The sequence below is a fragment of the Ovis aries genome, chromosome 1 (genome assembly GCF_016772045.2).
Source record: "Ovis aries strain OAR_USU_Benz2616 breed Rambouillet chromosome 1, ARS-UI_Ramb_v3.0, whole genome shotgun sequence".
Classification (NCBI taxonomy): Eukaryota; Metazoa; Chordata; class Mammalia; order Artiodactyla; family Bovidae; genus Ovis; species Ovis aries.
Window position 1 is genome coordinate 105,830,166 of NC_056054.1, and position 20,064 is coordinate 105,850,229.

The 20,064-nt window shown below is 39.8% G+C and overlaps 1 protein-coding gene across 10 annotated transcripts in view; it reads right to left on the reverse strand.

Annotated features, from left to right (window-relative positions):
* The window catches only part of GON4L (gon-4 like), a 105,504-nt gene that overhangs the window by 68,387 nt on the left and 17,053 nt on the right, over positions 1-20,064 (reverse strand). For 2 of the 10 annotated variants that reach the window (XM_060414921.1, XM_060414922.1), the window contains exons 2-5: positions 18,135-18,198; positions 17,565-17,640; positions 15,089-15,610; positions 9,235-9,426 (exon numbers count right to left, since the gene is read on the reverse strand). In XM_060414921.1, the coding sequence (XP_060270904.1) occupies positions 9,235-9,426; positions 15,089-15,584 (688 nt within the window). In that variant the 5' untranslated portion in view covers positions 15,585-15,610; positions 17,565-17,640; positions 18,135-18,198. Of the gene's footprint in view, positions 1-9,234; positions 9,427-15,088; positions 15,611-17,564; positions 17,641-17,805; positions 17,965-18,134; positions 18,199-20,064 lie in introns of those variants that run through there. The other 8 variants (XM_060414924.1, XM_060414926.1, XM_060414919.1 and 5 more) reach the window with 6 other exon arrangements.

Here is a 20,064-nt window from a genome sequence, read left to right on the forward strand (position 1 = left end):
TCCAAGGGACTCTCAAGAGTCTTCTCTAACACCACAGTTCAAAAGCATCAATTCTTTGGCGCTCAGCTTTCTTCACAGTCCAACTCTCACATCCATACATGACCACAGGAAAAACCATAGCCTTGACTAGATGGACCTTTGTGGACAAAGTAATGTCTCTGCTTTTTAATATGCTGTCTAGGTTGGTCATAACTTTCCTTCCAAGGAGTAAGCGTCTTTTAATTTCATGGCTGCAATCACCATCTGCAATAATTTTGGAGCCCCAAAAAATAAAGTTTGGCACTGTTTCCACTGTTTCCCTATCTATTTCCCATGAAGTGATGGGACCGGATGCCATGATCTTAGTTTCTGAATGATGAACTTTAAGCCAACTTTTTCACTCTCCTCTTTCACTTTCATCAAGAGGTTTTTTAGTTCCTCTTCACTTTCTGCCATAAGGGTGGTGTCATCTGCATATCTGAGGTTATTGATATTTCTCCCAGCAATCTTGATTCCAGCTTATGCTTCTTCCAGCCCAGCGTTTCTCATGATGTACTCTGCATAGAGTTAAATAAGCAGGATGACAATATACAGCTTTGACGTACTCCTTTTCCTATTTAGAACCAGTCTGTTGTTCCATGTGCAGTTCTAACTGTTGCTTCCTGACCTGCATACAGGTTTCTCAAGAGGCAGGTCAGATGGTCTGGTATTCCCATCTCTTTCAGAATTTTCCACAGTTTATTGTGATCCACATAGTCAAAGGCTTTGGCATAGTCAATAAAGCAGAAATAGATGTTTTTCTGGAACTTTCTTGTTTTTTCAATGATCCAACAGATGTTGGCAATTTGATCTCTGGTTCCTCTGCCTTTCCTAAAACCAGCTTGAACATCTGAAGTTCACAGTTCACATATTGCTGAAGCCTGGCTTGGAGAATTTTGAGCATTACTTTACTAGCATGTGAGATGAGTGCAATTGTGCTGTAGTTTGAGCATTCTTTGGCATTGCCTTTCTTTGGGACTGGAATGAAAACTATCCTTTTCCAGTCCTGTGGCCACTGCTGAGTTTTCCAAATTTGCGGACATATTGAATGCAATACTTTCACAGCATCATCTCTCAGGATTTGAAATAGCTCAGCTGGAATTCCATCACCTCCACTAGCTTTGTTCATAGTGATGCTTCCTAAGGCCCACTTGACTTCACATTCCAGGATGTCTGGCTCTAGGTGAGTGATCACACCATCTCTTCTTGCTGTTCTTTGGAACTGTGTATTCAGATGCTTGTATCTTTCCTTTTCTCCTTTGCTTTTCACTTCTCTTCTTTTCACAGCTATTTGTAAGGCCTCCTCAGACAGCCATTTTGCTTTTTTGCACTTCTTTTTCTTGGGGATGGTCTTGATCACTGTCTCCTGAACAATGTCATGAACCTCCACTCATAGCTCATCAGGCACTCTGTCTATCAGATCTAGTCCCTTAAATCTATTTCTCACTTCCACTGTATAAGGGATTTAAGTCATACCTGAATGGTCTAGTGGTTTCCCCACTTTTCTTCAATTTAAGTGTGAACCTGGCAATAAAGGGTTCATGATCTGAGCCACAGTCAGAATGGCCATCTTCAAAAAGTCTACAAACAATAAATGCTGGAGAGGGTATAGAGAAAGGGAATCTTACACTGTTGGTGAGAATGCAAACTGGTACAGCCACTATAGAGAAGAGTGTGGAAAGTTAAAGTCACTTGGTCATGTCCGACTCTTTGTGACCCCATGGAATTCTCCAGGCCAGAATACTGAAGTGGGTAGCCTTCCCCTTCAACAGGGGATCTTCCCAACCCAGGGACTGAACCCAGGTCTCCTGCATTGCAGGCAGATTCTTTACCAAATGAGCCACAAAGGAAGTTCAAGAATACTGATGTGGGTACCCTATCCCTTCTCCAGCAGATCTTCCCAACCCAGGAATCCAACTGGGGTGCAGTGAAGGTAGGTTCTTTACCAACTGAGCTATTAGGGAAGCCCTAAGGAACACAAGGAGCTGGGCCTGCAGGGCGCGGGGTGTGGAGCAACACACCCCATGTGGTGCCAGCAGAAACCCACAAGGTGAGGAAGGGGTAAGGAAGGCGATCACCAGGGGCCCACGAGACCTGCCCCGCCCATGGCGAGGACGGCCGACTGCCCACGCTTGGTGCATGAGCTTGCAGTGAGCCACAGCGGAAGCATGGAGGAACAAGGGGAGACCCCACCCTTCCCCACTAGGGACCCTGGCACGTCCACCCAGCCAGGGGCAGGAGGCATTGCAGCCAGTCGAGATTCCTTAAAAAAACTGGAAACAGAACTGCCATAAGACCCAGAAATCCCACTGCTGGGCATACACCCAGAGGAAACCAGAACTGAAAAAGACACACGTACCCCAATGTTCACTGCAGTATCATTTACAATAGCCAGGACATGGAAGCAACCTAGATGTCCACTGGCAGATGAATGGAGAAGGAAGCTGTTATACATACACACAGTGGAATACTAATCAGCTATAAAAAGGGATGCATCTGAGTCAGTCCTAATGAGGTGGATGAAACTGGAGCCTATTATATACAGTGAATGAAGTAAATCAGAAAGAGAAAGACAAATACTGCATATTAAAGCATATATAATGGAACTTAGAAAAACAGTATGATCCTACATGCAGGGCAGCAAAGGAGACAGATACAAAGAACAGACTTTTGGATTCAGTGGGAGAAGGTAAGGGTGGGATGATTTGAGAGAATAGCATTGAAACGTGTATATGACCATATGTAAAACAGATGACCAGTGCAAGATCAATGCATGAAGCAGGGCACCCAAAGCCAGTGCTCTGGGACAACGGAGAGGGATGGGGTGGGGAGGGAGGAGAGGGGACAGTTTCAGAATGGGGGACACATGTAAACTGTGACTGATTCATGTTGGTTGATGTACGTACGGCAAAAACCATCACAATATTGTGAAGTAATTATCCTCCAATTAAAATTAATTAATTAATTTAAAAAAATAAACTATGAGAGCTACGAACTTCCCTGGTGGGCCAGTGGTTAAGACTGCACTTCCAGAGCAGGGGGCACAGGAACTAAGATCCTAAATGCCATGTGGTGTGGCCAAAACATGTTGAATAAGTAAAAAAAAAAAAAAATTAATATAAATAAATAAAACATGTAGAGCTAAAACTGACAAGGCCGGAAAGAAATATAGATAAATATACAATTAAAGTTGGAGACTTCAATATGCCTTTCTCAGTAACTGTCAGAATAGACCAAAAGAAAATCAGTAAAAATAAAGACCTAACAATGCTATCAATCAACTTGACCTAACTGACATTTATAAAACAGTGTATCTCAAAACAAAAGAAAACATATTCTTCTCAAATACACAGGGAAGCGCTACCAATAAAGATTATATTGGGGCCACAAAATTAACCTCAATAAATATAAAAGTACTGAAATCATACAAAGTGTGACGAACTCAAGGGAATTAAATTAGAAATCAGTAACAAAAAAATAACTGGAAAGTCTTCAAATATTTGGAAATGAAAGAACACATTTCTAAAAAGTTCCAGTGGATTTTTGTTTTACTATTATAGGCCTTATGGTACTCTATAACTATAAAAATTACATTTAAAAAATCAGGTTCTAAAACAACACAGAACAGGACTCCAGTTCAGTTCAGTTCAGTTCAGTCGCTCAGTCGTGTCCGACTCTTTGTAAGCTCATGGACTGCAGCACGCCAGGCTTCCCTGTCTCTAATCCTGTACAGAACTGCAATCCTGTACAGAAAATTCGAATGTGTGTGTCCCCCCAAAATTCATACTCTGAAAGCCTTACCCCCAGTTTGGCTATATTTGGAAATGGGTCTTCTAAGGAAGTAATTAAAGTTAAATGAGTCCACAAGGTGAATCTCTGAGCCCAGAGGATAAGTGTCGTTATAAGAAGTGATATCAGAAAGCTCACTGCCTCTCTCACACACATGCAAGGTAAAGGTCGTGTGAAGTTATACCAAGAAGGCAGCTGTCTACAAGAAGAAAGTTCTCATGAAAACTGAATTTACCAGCACCTAATACTGGACTTCCCAGGCTCCAGAACTGTGAGAAAATAAATTTCTGTTGTTTAAAAGGAAAACTGATACATCCTGTGGTATTATTAGAAAAATTTCAAATCAGTGACCTAAGCTAAGAAACCTAATTTAAGAAACTAGAAATAGACCAAATTAAACCCCCAAAAAAAAAAAAAAACCAGAATAAAATAGTAGACAAGAGCAAAAACCAGTGAAATAGAAAACAAAAAAGTAGAGAAATTAATGAAACCAAAACCTTGTTCTTTGAAGAAGTTCTAGCTAGAGTGATTAAGAGAAAGGTATAAATTAACAGCATCAGGAATAAAACAACAACAAAAAAAAAAGGAATAAAAGAACAGAAATCATTACAGATCCTGAAGACATTAAAAAGATGACAAAAGTGGTTAAGCATGTGCCTGCCAATGCAGGGGACACAAATTTGATCCCTGGTCCAGGAAGATCCCACATGTCTCAGCAACAAGCCCATGAGCCACAACAACTGAGCCCGTGCTCTGGAGCCGGTGAGCTGCAACTACCGAGCCCACGGGCTGCAACTCCTGAAGTCCATGCACCTGCCTAGAGCCCAGGTTCTGCAGCAAGAGAAGCCCCTGCAATAAGAAGCCCAGGAACCACAACTAAAGTAGCCCCTGCTCACTGCAACCTCAGAAAACTCGAAGCAGCAACGAAGACCCAGCACTGCCAAAAAATAAAGAAACAAATAAACCTGAAACAAAATAAAGATGACAAAAAAATAGTATCAAAAACTTTATACCAATAAATTCAACAACTTAGATGGAACAAACACCTTAAAAGACACCAACTGTCAAAGCTCATTCAAGAACAAATATATAATTAAATAGCCCTTTATCTGTTAAAGAAACTGAATTCATAATTAAAAACATCCTACAAAGAAAACTCCTGGCCCAGATGGCTTCATTGGTGCATTCAATAAAACATTTAAAGAAGAAATAAAACCAATTCACAAACTCTTGGAAAAACAAACAAAAACAAAAAAAACACACAGAAGAGGAAAGAACACTTTCCAACTTATTGTATGAGGTCAGCATTACCCTAATACCAAAACCAAAGACATTACAAGGAAACTAGACCAGACACATAAATCCTTAACAAAATATTAGCAAATCAAATCCTGCAATTAAAAACAAAACAAAACACCTATATCATGGTCAAGCGTTGATTTTTCCCTGCCATGCAAAAATGCTTTGAAATTTTAAAAATCAATCAAGATAATTCATATCAACAGACTAAAACAAAATATAATCTCAAGAAATGTAGAAAAAACTTTTCACAAAATCCAACATCAAGTCATGATAAAAACTCTTCACAACCAGGAATAGTAGAGAACTTCCTCAGTCTGACGGAAAAGGCAATGGCATCCCACTCCAATACTCTTCCTGGAAAATCCTATGAACGAAGGAGCCTGGTAGGGTGCAGTCCATGGGGTTGCTTAGAGTCGGATACGACTGAGCAACTTCCCTTTCACTTTTCACTTCCATGCATTGGAGAAGGAAATGGCAACCCACTCCAGTGTTCTTGCCTGGAGAATCCCAGAGACGGGGGAGCCTGGTGGGCTGCCGTCTATGGGGTCGCAGAGTCGGACATGACTGAAGTGACTTAGCAGCAACAGCAGTCCTCAGTCTGATAAACAATAGCTATAGACCAACGTCCCACAGCTTAGTGGTGAAAACTGAGTGCATTTCCTGTAAGACATCAGGAACAAAGGAAAAGGTGCCCACTCTCACCACAGTGATATCTTATTCACGGATTAGTCGAGTCAGTATTGTTAGGATGGCAACGTTCCTAGCACTTCCTGGTGGTCCAGTGATTAAGACTCTGTGTTCCCAATGCAGACGGCACAGGTTCAATCCCTGGTTGGGGAACTAAGATCCTGCATGACCCACAGTATGGCCAAAAAAATGGCAATTTTCCCAAATGGATTCATAGATTCATTATCAATAGCAATATCAATAGAAAATATTTTTGAAGAAAATGACAAGTCAATTCTAAAATTTATATGAAAATGCAAAGTACCTAGAATAGCCTAAAGTATTCAAAAAAAAAAGTTGGAAGACTCATGACTACCTGATTTCAAGACTGTGTGATATTGGTAAAAGCTTAAATATTAATACATAGATTAACAGAGCAGAACAGAGAGTCCAGGAAAGACCCACACAAAATTGCCAAATGACTTTTTGACATAGATGCAGAAATAATTTAATGGGGAAAGAAATCTTTTCAAGAAATAGCACTGAAACAATTGGACATCCATAGGCAAAAAAAGAATCTCAAATGTACCTCACACATTTAATAAAAATTAACTCAAAATGGATCATATACTTCTAAGTGTAATGTGTAAAACTAAAACTTCTAGAAGAAAACAGGAAAGAAGCCTTTGTAGCCTTGGATGAGGCAAATGCTCCTTGACACAATACGAAAGCATAAGCGATTAAGTAAAACCTGAAGTAGCTCCCCATGGCTAACACTCTTAACAATTCAGACAAAATAAATAATGATAAATGGCACTGTAATTCAAACAGTGAAACAAATATCCATGAGTCCCCACTCATCTAAAAACTGAATAAATAAATGAGAGAGAAAAGACTGTTCTTTACAGAAAAATTCCAATTATTAAATGTAAAAGGAATGATAGAAATAAAGAATGACAGAAATAAAAATCACCTTTAGAACAACACAGTAACTGCTGCAGGTGATCAACCAACAGAGGCTAGAACTAAGGGGGGTTAAGTTTGAGGAGAAATAAGAATATATGCATAGTTTCAATGTATCTTGTGCAAAATACATAGTAATTACAAATGGAATACTGGCAAACAACAGAATAATGAACAAACATTTCACCAAAAAGTATCTACAAATGGCCAATCAATACACAAAAATATACTTTGTATCATTATTCATTGGGAAAATGCAAGTTAAACCATGAGGAAATACACCCAGTAGAAGAGAGAGAATTACAGTCTGTTAACTGCTCACAAGGATATGGGCCAATTGTAAATCTCATACATTCCTGTTGGGAATGTAAAATGGTACAGCTACTCTGGAAAACAATTTATCATGTTCATATAAAGTTAAACATACACTTACTGTAAGACCCAGCAAAGCCACTCACAGTCATTTCCCCAACAAAAACAAAAACTTATTTCTATCAAAGAACTGTATGTGAAGGTTTATAGCAGCTTTAATCGTAACAAGTAAAAATGAGAAAGAACCAAAAAGTCCATCGACTGGTGAACAGGCAAACTGTGGTACATCTATGCAATAGAATACTACTCAGCAATGAAGAACATGAATTAATCTCAAAAGCATTACATGAAGTGAAAGCTATCAGAGGCACACAATACTATAAATCAACTATACTACAATAAAAATTCAAAAAGATACCAGATGCAAAAAGGTTCCATACATACTGTACAACATCTATACATAACATTGTGCATGCTAAGTCACTTCAGTCATGTCAACTAACTCTTTGTGACCCCACAGACTGTAGCCTTTGTACCACAACTACTGAGCCCACGCTCTAGAGCCTGCTGACCGCAACTCCCAAAGCTCAAGCGCCTAGTCTGTGCTCCACGGCAAAACAGAAGCCCCCACAACCAGAAGCCCTCGTGCCTCAACAGAAAGAAAGCCCGAGAGCAGCAAAGAAGACCCAGCACAGCCAGAAATCTTAAAAATTAATTTTTAGTTAGAAAAAGAAAATTACATCTCAATAAACCTCAATAAACATTTAAAAAGAACCTACGTAACTCTCCACATTAACAGAATAAGGGAGGGAATTCCCTGCAGTCCAGTGGTTAAGACTCTGCCCTTCCCCTGCAGGGAGAACAAGTCTGATCCCTGGTCAGGGAAAGAAGATTCTGCATGCTGCACAGACCAGCTACAAAAACAACAACAAAAATAAAAAACAGAATAAAGGAGAAAAACCATATGATCATCTTAATAGAAATTTTTTAAGAGCATTTAACACAATTCAGTATGGGATAAAATGCTCAGAAAACCAGGAAAATTTTTCTGTAATCTGATATAATAATATATCCATAAAAAGCTTATCACTATCATTATACATAAATAGGAATACTGACCACCTTTGCCCAAGTTCAGAAACAAGACATGGATATCCACTATTACAACTTCTAACTTACACAGCAATGGAGGTCTATTATTTGTAACAAGAAAAAGAAATCAGAAGTGTTCACTTTAAAACTGTTTGTTAAGCTAAATAAAGAAGTCTTTACTCATTCGTCTGTATATGCTATATTTCACAATAAAAATATATTTCAAAAAAACTTGAAGGAGGCCTAATCCTATGATCCAACAGTTGCACCCAACAAATATTAGGCACCAAATATTCTATGTTCACCAAAAGATTTCTAGTACAGTGTTCACGGCAGCACCAGTCAGAGTAGCCTACAACTTGAAACGACTCAAATGCTCATCAAGAGCTGAATGAATAGGGGGCTTCCCTGGTGGTACAGTGGACAGGAATCCACTTGCCAATGCTGGGGACACAAGCTGGATCCCTGGTCTGGGAAGATTCCATGTGCAGTGGAGCAACTAAGCCCGCACACCTAGAGCCTGTGCTCCGCCACCAAAGAAGCCACCACAGTGAGAAGCCCACAGCAAACAGCGGCCCCCTCTGACCAAAACCAGAGAAAGCCTGAACACCCGTGAAGACCTAGTGCAACCAGAAAGAAAGAAAGAAAAAAAATTTTTAAAGAGTTGAATGAATAAAGAAAATGCAGAATATTCCAACAATGGAATACTATACAGCAATGAAAATGCAAGCACATTCAACAATGTGGACCAATTTCATTTACACATAATGTTGAGTGGAAAAGACAGTCAAAAAACGTACATTCGTAAGATTCCATTCATATAATGTACAAAACAGGGAACTAATCTTTGCTGCTTGAAGTCAAGATAGGTTACCCATCCTTATCTTGATGGGTAAGGTGTCAGTGATAACTGAAAGGAAGGACTTCTGGGTACTGGTAATACTCTATTTCTTGATCTGGTTGCTGGTTACATGGGTGTATTCAACCTCTGAAAATTCAGTGAACTTGGCTATCCTGGAATACTTGCAGTTTTCTGCCTATTATACTTCAATAAAGCGGGGGGCTTTTTAATTAGAAGAAAAGAAAGCCTACCCATTGGAATAAAGAGTCCACCATCCTCTGTCTCTTCCTCAGCTTGCTGAGCTAGAGTCCTGAGTGGCTTTTCTTGAGGAGAGGCACAGACATCTGGCTGAGATGATTTCCTAGGTGGGGCTGCAGGTTTTGCAGAGTGGCTGTCTGATGGCAAAGAAGGCATCTCCCCTTCAGAATGCATTTGAGATTTTCCTGAAAGAATCACAAATACTGCTCAACATTTTGTCCATTCTCAGTTATACTCTGTCATAGAAATCAGCATCTTGTTACAAAGTCCTTTTTAGTTAGATTACTTCAATAATGATGCATTCACTATATAGGCATTCCTCTCTTAAAGACAGTGTCCTAAGAAAAACACTGAAATCAAAGCTCAGATGCGATTTACTCATACTTAATGTCAGGGAAATGAACTAAGTAGTTGCTAAGATCTTTCTAGTTCTAATACATTTTTTGAGCTATGCATTTTTTCCCCATGAAATAATCATATTCATAATTGTAGGACAGGGAGTATGCTCCTGGTGACAAAGGGACATTTTATATAGATGATCATTAATACCACATTTAATCAATCATAAACAATACATGTATCAACTATATATATCTAATATATATCAATGATTATATATCACTATAAATGATATGCTGCTACTGCTGCTAAGTCGCTTCAGTCATGTCCAACTCTGTGTGACCCCATAGACGGCAGCCCACCAGGCTCCCCCGTCCCTGGGATTCTCCAGGCAAGAACACCGGAGTGGGTTGCCATTTCCTTCTCCAATGCATGAAAGTGAAAAGGGAAAGTGAAGTCGCTCAGCCGTGTCCGACTCCTAGCAACCCCATGGACTGCAGCCTACCAGGCTCCTCCGTCCATGGGATTTGCCAGGCTGGAGTGGGTTGCCATGGCCTTCTCTGTAAATTACATATATATCTATATAAAATGTCCTAAACTTTCTGACTCTGTAAATCAATCTTACAGAGCTTTAGAGTAAAAAAGTCACCATAACACTGTAAACACATGGTTACACAGTTCATTACATAACTTTTTCCTTCCCTCACCTCAGCTCTTTTTGGTCAAGCCTCACAGCTTGTGGAATCTTTGTTCCCCAATCAGCAATGGAACTCGGGGGCCTGGCAGTGAGAGCACCGAGTTCTAACTGAACAGCCAGAGAATTCCCTCCTCAATTCAACTCTTAGTAAGTGCTACCTTTCTTCCCCTTTTTCATGAGGGACATTAAAAAGACAAAGAAACATTCATGCAATATCAAAAGCAAACATTAAAATCTGGTTTCATGGGGAAAAGAATATATACAGGATTGTGTGTGCACAGGTCTGTAGAATATACACAAGGCATTGTTAAACAGTGATTGCTTCTGAGAAGATAACTTGGAAAATAAGAGGACGAAGTGAAAGGCTGCCTACCTTTTCCCTGTGTACTTTCTGTATTTAGGAACTTTTTGCCATGTTTGTGTATTACACAGTCAAAAAAAAAATTTTTTTTCTTTTTTTTTTTTTTTTCAAAAAAAGATCAAGTTACTTGTTATTAATACTGAACTGCATTTAAAACAGATAGTCCTTGTTTAGACTGCTATCCCGTCAACATTGGCAGCTTCAACTGACATAAGCAAGATTTTAAATGGGAGGACACTTTCCTCTGACAAAGGAAAAAAAAAAGCCTTTACTTTCAACTAAAGCATGACTCAATCCTTAATTCTATTTACTGTTAATCTTATTTCCTTTACTTCTGGAGTCTGTGATTACTTCACAGTGTCAAAAAGGTTAAAAACTGTGGCTTTAACAGGGACTGTACAACAAGGAGTTGAATCTTAAATCCAACAAATCAAAAGTCCCTCTCAGGCAAATGTCTTGTAAGAGGGAGGAACTTCAATCAGTAACACAGCAGAGCTTTCTCATTAATCAACAATCTTTAGTAATTTTTAGAATCACTGTCTAATATTTAAAAACTGAACTGACACAAATGATTTTTTAAAACAAACATACCAAAACCTTTACATCTAACCAAAATACAAAATTTCAGTTTGGTAGATAGAACGTCCAATAATACTTTGGCAACCTCAAACACCTGGAACGACTCCAAAACTGCCCCTACAGTTTATCAGCTGCACCATACTCTACATAGAGAAAAAGTTCCTTTCCTCTGCAATACTTTTCTCCCTGATCCCATCACAGCGCTTCTCAACTCAACTCCCTTCTCACAGAACTCCTCAGGACCCCACTGTTCCTTTCCTCTCTCAATGTGCCAGATACCAAAGACCTTAGAAAGAGAAGTCAAGAAGGGCAAGAGGCAGAGAAGGGAAAGCCTTACTACAGAGCGTGGCTGCAGCTCATTTACTGCCAGCCCAACAACTTCAAATTAAAATGAAAATTATTAGCTGAAAACTGTAGAAACCAACTAATTATAAGTCGAAATCTGCCTAGGTTAATCATTTTCAGAAGGCAAAGAAAGGGGAAAAAAGACTTAAAGGAAAAATTAAATCAATTTTAAAAGAACAATTAAAATTCTATGAGAATTAATGGTAAACACCATTACTGAGAAAGGTTTAATCATTAGCACTTACAATCTAGAAACAATTTTACAGTATATATCAATTGTAACACAATGCTGATACTTCCAAAAAACCTAGGTGTTTTTCTGCCTTTTTCCCCACATTTTGATAATCAAAAAACCAAAATGTTAAATAAAGCAAAACAACAAAAAGAATATGCACTAAATTATAACAGTAATTACTTTGAGTAGTAAAATTATGGGTGATTATCTTCTTCTTTCAATTTTCCAATATTTTTCCAAAATGCACATACACATATGAATTTACAATATTCCTTTTTTCTTCCTGCTTTTCATGTGACATGTCTATTTGGCAAAAAAAAAAAAAGTTATTTGGGGGGAGCAAGGAGTCATAACGTACTTCTTTTATTGGTATTACTTGTATATATGGCTAATTGACATAAGGTGGTAGACACAACTTTCATTTACCCAGCTTAATGCAGTAGTGATAGTAAAAGTCACTCAGTTGTGTCCAACTCTTTAGGACCCCATGGACTGACCCCTCCAGGCTCCTCGGTCCATGGAATTCTCCAGGCAAGAATACTGGAGTGGGTAGCCATGCCCTTCTCCAAGGATGTTCCCAATCCAGGGATTGAACCCAGGTCTCCAGCACTGCAGGCAGATTCTTTACCATTTGAGCTACCAGGGAATTCCGACCTAGCTTAATGAGGAGTAGTATTAACAGTATTACAGATAAACTTCAAAAAATGTTTACTTTACCTACACTTGAACATTTATAAACTGACTTAAAGACAACTCTAGAGATTTCCCTGGTGGGTCCAGTGGTTAAGAATCTGCCTTGCAAGGCAGGAGATGCAGGCTTGATCCCTCGTAAGGGAACTAAGATTTCCACAGGCCGCAGAGCAACTGAGCCTGCGTGCCACAACTACTGAGACCTCACACAAAGTTGCAGAGTCCATGCACTGCAACGAAACATCCCGCATAATGTAAAAGATATCCCACGTGCCACAGCTAAGACCCAACACAGCCAAATAAATAAATAAATATTAAGAGAAAATGCAACAAAATCTTAACAACTGTCAATCCTGGGTCATGAGTACTGAGCGGTTGGCCATGTTATACTAAAAAATAAAAACTCTACCCTCCACTCTTCAACAGGTCAGAGGCTTTAAACTCCTGCTTAATTTTACATTCCTTCTCTAGTACTTTTAATCCCGCATCTTCCTCCATTTCCTCTTGTCTTCAGGTCACAAATACAACCAAGCCAAGGAAAAAATTCAACAGTTTTGCTGCCCTCTCTAGCTATTTCCAATTCCAGTCCACTGCACAAATTATCACTGGGGCTTTCATCCTTCCCTCATTAACGTCATCATTCAATTTCCTTTTCCCAAACTCCTAAATCTACTCTTTAAAAATCATCAACCCTCAAATGAGGTATTTTTTTAGACTTCCCTGGTGGCTGTGTGGTAAGGAACTGGCCTGCCAATGCAGCAGACTCGGGTTTATAAAATTTTCTTTAAATGTAGTATTTTCTCATGCATCATTATTTCTTTGTCACTAAATTTTAAACGAAGTATCTGTTTTTAAAACTGTCTGCCCTCCTTGACTTTCACTACTGATACGTCCCCAGATTTCCCTTCTGTCATCTTCTTCCATGCTCCTTTCTATGAAGAAGAACAACCTTTTCTAATCATACCTCTTAACAAACTTTATTCTCAGTTTTCCTTTTTTCCATGATGGCCCCAAAGTCACCTCACACTCCACATATTTAAAGCTAAACTCATTAAACCTTTCAAATACCTTTCCCAGGAAAGCATGCTTCACCGTGCCCCAACCCAGATAGCTTAAATGGTATCAGTCTCCGAGAAATATTTACTCCTCCTCTGCAATGTATCTGTGCTAAGAAATCCCGTCAATGCAAAAGACGCAGATTTGCTCCCGAGGCCAGGAAGACCCCTGGAGAAGAAAATGGCAACCCACTCCAGTATTCCTGCCTGGGAAACCCCATGGACAAAGCAGCCTGGCAGCCTATAGTCCATAGGGTCGCTAAGAGTTGAACACAACTTAGCAACTAAATAACAACCTCTCTAAGATATACCTTTCTTCTCTATCCTTACTGCCAACATCCTACAGCAATACTTTCTAAGGTCTCAATGGCATAACAGCATGGCTGTGTGTAGTAATCTGGATCTATCATTTCTATCTGAAACCCTGCTTTCCTTCCTCACAAACACAGCACTTTCATGCATTTGTAGAAAATTCTATTCTACTTCCACTCCTTCACCCCAACCTATCAAATCTTATCAATCCACTAAGTTCCAATTTTAAAAATCCTAATTACTTGTACCACACTAGCACTTAATCACATATTGTCTTAAGCTGTTCCAAATGAATTACGTGCTGATGTCGTCTTCCCAACCAGACTAAAAGAGCTTTCTGAGATCAGAACTATGCCTTCTGCTTCTTTTATTTACTAACTGGCTATAACGTTCAGGAAAAGTTCAAAGCATGAAAAGCAAAGCCTTCTGGGACTTCTCTGGTGGTCCTTTGGTTAAGAATCCACCTGCCAGTGCAGGGTACATGGGTTTGATCCTTGGTCCAGGAGAATTCCACATGCCACAGAGTAACTAAGCCCATGCGGCACGACTACTAAAGTCTGTTCACAACAGCCTATGTTCCGCAACAAGCGAAGCCACAGCAATGAGAAGTTCTTGCACTACAACGAAGAGTAGCCCCCTCTCACTGCAAGAAGAGAAAGCCTGCTCGCAGAAACAAAGACCCAGTGCAGCCAAAAATTAAAATAAAATTTTAAAAAGCCCTTCACAATCTAAATACAATCTACCACTCAAGTCATCACTCTTCTGCTTCTGTCTCTGCCAGACTCTTCATGGCCTAAGATACTCCATTCCATCATTCTATCAAACCACACGCATCCTTCAAGTCCTAAGGACTATGACGCCTCTGGAGAGCCTAACCAAATGACCGAGGTATTAGTCTCTCAAGGTCCACTCCATAAATAGCCACCAAATCACAAAAGGACATATACAGTTCATCCCTCCAGAAATAATGAAAAGGTAAGAGAAAGGAAAGAAAAGAATATGAAAGATGATCAAGGAAATGGGAGGGGAGAAGAAAGTTTCTACCCTTTCATAATCATACTGTTCCGTGCTGACACTAACAAGTACCACAGCTCCAATTCCAAACCCAACCAGGCTCCCCTTTCAGAAATGCTGTTTTGTAAAGGCACTGCAGAGAGTGCAATGACAAGCGCAAAGGCAATGACAAGCTGGTACTAACAAGGTAAATGGAAGCCAAAGATCTTCCATGTCTCACCTCCTTCTTCCTTGACCTCTTCACTAGGATCTTCTGAAAAAGACTCCTTAGCGATAGGATGATCGCCTCGGTCTCCTTGAGTAGCTGACCCAGGTCTGAGTGTAATTTTCTTCCCTCTCCTTGAGCTAGTGGCCTGGAGTTTTCCTTTACCAAGGTGTGTATTCACAGGCTGGGAAGACTCCAAGGAAGGAAGGGTGAGTCCCTGAGAGATGGCCACATCCACAGCTTCCAGAACTGCCACATTTGTGTCCTCAGTGAGCATCCTAGAGCTCAAAGATGGGTCCTCCATACCAAGCTGAATGCCTGCATCCTGCACTTCAAGGTCAGCTGCTCTGCCATGACTTGGACTCCAGGACAGGGACACTGACCCCAGGTCTTTAACTTGGTCAGATTCTGGTTTAACAGCTGACTGCAGGTCTAAGTCATCTTCCTCCTGGTTGCCCTGATGCTGTGGGCACTCTGTCAATGTAGTTCTTCTCTTCTTACAGGGCAACATTTTCCAAGTCCCACTTTTGTTCCATCCTGAAAGGATAAAGGCAAGTTCTTACCACCTTATTAATTAAAGGTAATAACATTTCCTCAAACATATTTTCACTTATTCATGTTCAGTCATGAACACTGTATATTACACCAAATACACAATCTCCCATTAGGTGGAAAGTGAGAGACAGGTTAGAAAGGCAGAATTAAAATCCTAACTCTATTACAGATTAGTGTATTATCTTGCCTGAGTGACCTCTCCAAACTTTGGTTTCCTCAACTGTAAAAAATAATAATTTTTCTAAACTTATGGAGTTGTTATAAGAATTAAATAGTAAGCAATTAATAAGTGTTAGTTGTTACTATTACCATCAGGGAGGGAGAACAGCATGACATTGAGAGTAAACTGTGGAATCAAACTACCAGTATTTGCTTCCCAAGTAGGCGTCTCTCTAGTCTTGTTACCGTGCAAGACTGAATTAACCTGAATCTGTTTATTTGCTATACAATGAAATAAAAGTTGCATCTATGAAATCAGATAGTAATTTATTAGATTAGTAAATGTTTGCAATTGTTGCTTACATACACAGGTATTTCCATTAACAAAAACAATCCAAAAACAAAGTATGGATATGTAAAATGGTGAAACTATACTAACAAATTCTGTACTGAAAACAAAAGTTGCATCTACAAAATTAGACCGTAATATACTTTTTTTTTTTTTTTTTTTTTTACAATAGAGTTATTTAATGAAAAGTTACAATAAGCTAGGCACTTTGAGGATGTTCATATCTATTTTACATTCATTATCTCATATAAATAAAAACAGAAGTCTATGAAATAGGCTCTATCATCCTTATTTCCTGGATTGAAAAGATGAACCGAGTTCTGTGTGAACATAAAGTCTATGCACCTAATCACTGCACTAAATTTCTGAACTACTTCCTTACAATTCACCCTTTAACATTTCAAACTGGTCCCCAGACCAGCAGCAATAGCATTAGTTGGAAACGTGCTGCAGCTGCTGCTGCTGCTAAGTTGCTTCAGTCGTGTCCAACTCTGTGCGACCCCATAGATGGCAGCCTACCAGGCTCCTCCATTCCTGGGATTCTCCAGGCAAGAACACTGGAGTGGGTTGCCGTTTCCTTCTCCACGTAATATACTTTTTTTAATCAAAAACTAACTGTTCTCTATGAAAATCCTGGACTCTTGGCTTCACTTCAAATTATCACATTTTAATGGCAACACTATCCTAAAGTGGAGGTATCTTCTCCTTTGTTCTTACAGGAACTATTTGCAAACCTCTTTTTTTCGTACTTACCACTTTTATGATTACTTCTTGTCTCTCTCCCATCACCCTCCCCACAATGTGCTTTTTGAGGGAAAAGATTCTTTCAAGAAGTTCTACTAGTGCTCGGCAGTATCTGCCCTATTGCAGACACTCAATAACTGTTCCCCCAATGAAGGAGTGTGTGAACTTCCTATTCTGTGCACATTCTGTGCAGGCTGGACCAAGAGCATTATATGGAAACTAACTGCACTTTTCAACCCCCAAAAAACTTTATTCTCAGGTTTTTGAGCTAGGTCCAAGAATAAAATACACTTCCTTGTGATTGATACAGTGAGTTCTTCATCACTAATAATGTTCAAGTAAGGCCTGAACGCCCATCTATCAGACACCAGGTGAAACCCTGGACTGGAGGACCGCAACATAAAGTCCTTTCTAAGAGTTTAAACTATAAGGTCAGTTTTAAACCACTTTAATTCAGATTTTCCAGGACACTAGGAGAGATTCCCCAGCAAAGACCAAACCAACTTTTGTCTGTAACTTGATAATTAAACTTCAATAAACAAATAAAGATTCCTCTGATAAGGGATGCTGAGGGAGAATTAGGGTAGTGGCATTAGTTCAGGCAAGTCTTATATTTCAGATAAATTACTGAGGTCCAAAAAAAGGGGAGTGCGGAGGAGGAATGAAAAAAAGAAATACAGCTACCATTCAAAGTCAGTAGCGTGCAGGGATCAGCTCAGGAACATCAAATACAACAGAGGCTCTGCCCAAACTCTGGGAACTGCAATCAAACCAACAGCATGAATGAAGGCAAATCCGGAGGCAACCGTGGTGCGGACCCCTTCTGGAAAAAGATTTCACAAAGGGGTCCTAACTGCGCTTTTCACCTTAACGCAGAACGCTGGCCCAAGTCTCCACTCCCAGACAGACACCTTCACTTCCCTACCTCTGTCAAGCAACCCGCACAAGCTCTAGACCAAGCCGCCTCAGCCTGGACATCCTTCGTTCGAACGTACAGCTCCAAGCTGCTTGTTCCCGTCCCACCGCACTCGACCCAGTACCCTCACCAGCCAGCCGGATCCCGCGGAAACTCAGCTTCGGTGTCACCGGAAGTCAACCAACGGCAGCGACTGACGTGCTCGCCCCCAGGTCGCGGTACGCCGCGTCAGGGTATCAAAGAGCATGCGCCAATCTCAGACGCCATACTATTTTAGGGCACAATGAAGCCAAAAGGCTAGTACTTCCGCTGTGGGCAAAAAAGTTTAAAGGCCATACCTGTCTGTCCACGGAGCAATCCTACTCAAAACAAAACTGGGTAGTCCTTCTCGTCGCAATACTCCTGGAATAGGGGACCCAAGAATATGGAGAATTCATGAAATTTCAGAAAGAAATCTTGGGTTACAAATAGTACAGTTTCCTGAATAAAGCAAAAAGGGAATTTCAGAAAAACATCTACTTCTGTTTCATTGATTACACCAAAGCCTTTGACTGTCTGGATCACAACAAACTGAAAAATTGTTAAAGAGATGGGGAATACCAGACCACCTTACCTGTCTCCTGAGAAACCTGTATTCAGGTCAAGAAGCAACAGAACCAAACAAGGAACAACAGACTGGTTCACAATTGGGAAAGCAGTACATCAAGGCTGTATATTGTTACCCTGCTTCTTTAACTTATATGCAGAGTACGTCATGCTAAATGAAGCACAAGCTACAATCAAGATTACCAGGTGAAATATCAATAACCTCAGATACGCAGATGACACTATCCTACCGGCAGAAAGGGAAGAGGAACTAAAGAGCCAAAAACCTTTTTTTTTTTTTTTCTTTTGAGGTTGGAATTACCTTTACTAAGGCCTGCTGTAGATAGGAGCCTCTTGATGAAGGTAGAGTAGGAGAGTGAAAAAACTGACTCAAAACTCAACATTCAAGAAACTAAAATCAAGGCATCCAGTCCCATCACTTCACGGAAAATAGATGGAAAAAAAGGAAACAGTGACAGAATTTACTTTCTTGGGCTCCAAAATTACTGTGGGCAGTGACTGCAGTCATGAAATTAAAAGACTCTTACTCCTTGGAAGAAAAGATATGACAAACCTAGACAGCATATTAAAAAGCAGAGACATTACTTTGCTGACAAAGATCCATATAGTCAAAGCTATGGTTTTTCCAGTAGCCATGTATGGATGTGAGAGTTGGACCATAAAGAAGGATAAGCACTGAAGTATTGATGTTTTCTAACGGTGGTGTTGGAGAGGACTCTTGAGAGTCCCTTGGACTACAAGGAGATCAAACTAGTCAATCCTAAAGGAAATCAATCCTGAATATTCATTGGAAGAAGTGATTATGAACCTGAAGCTCCAATACTTTGGCCACCTGATGGGAAGAGCCAACTCACTGGAAAAGACCCTGATGCTAGGAAAGATTTGAGAGCATGAGGAGAAGGGGGCAACAGAGGATAAGATGGTTGGATGGCATCATCGACTCAATGGATATGAGTTTGAGCAAACTCTGGGAGATAATGAAGGACAGGTAAGCCAGAATGCCGTGGTCCATGGGGTCGCAAAGAGTCAGACACAACTGATCGACTGAACAACAATAAGTCTTTAATTCAATCCACAGTAATAATTAATATCTGTATAATACTCTGCTTGTAAAATGCTTTCATTTATCACAGGTGATTTTTTTCAATCATCACAATAAATTCTATGAGACAGTGGTTATTAATATACCTCCTGGTTTAAACAAAATTTTGGCTCAGCTGTGTAGGTGATTTCACAAAGATGCACAACTATCAGATGGAATCAGGTATCCTGACTCTAGGTTCTAATGCATTAATCCAGTTTCCAGGAAGGTGACTGGAACATAGTCGAAGGCCAATAAATTCAGTACATGTGTTTTGAATGAATAATTCCTAAAACCATGTTCTTTCCTCTTTTCTAGAAGTACAGAATGTCAAAGCTGGAAAAATACATTTATCTTGCACTCGGAACAGGTGAACCACCAACAAATACTTACACATTTGAATAATTTACTTGACCTGATCCTGTCTGTAAACAGAATTGAAGTGGGATGAAAGTATCCACAGCCAAAAATGGCGAAGTTGATGTAATCATGGAGATAATCACCAATTGTGACTCTAACCGAGAATCACCCTAACTCTTTCAAATTCCAAGGAAGTCTCTAGAAGCTTCCAGTTTAGTTTC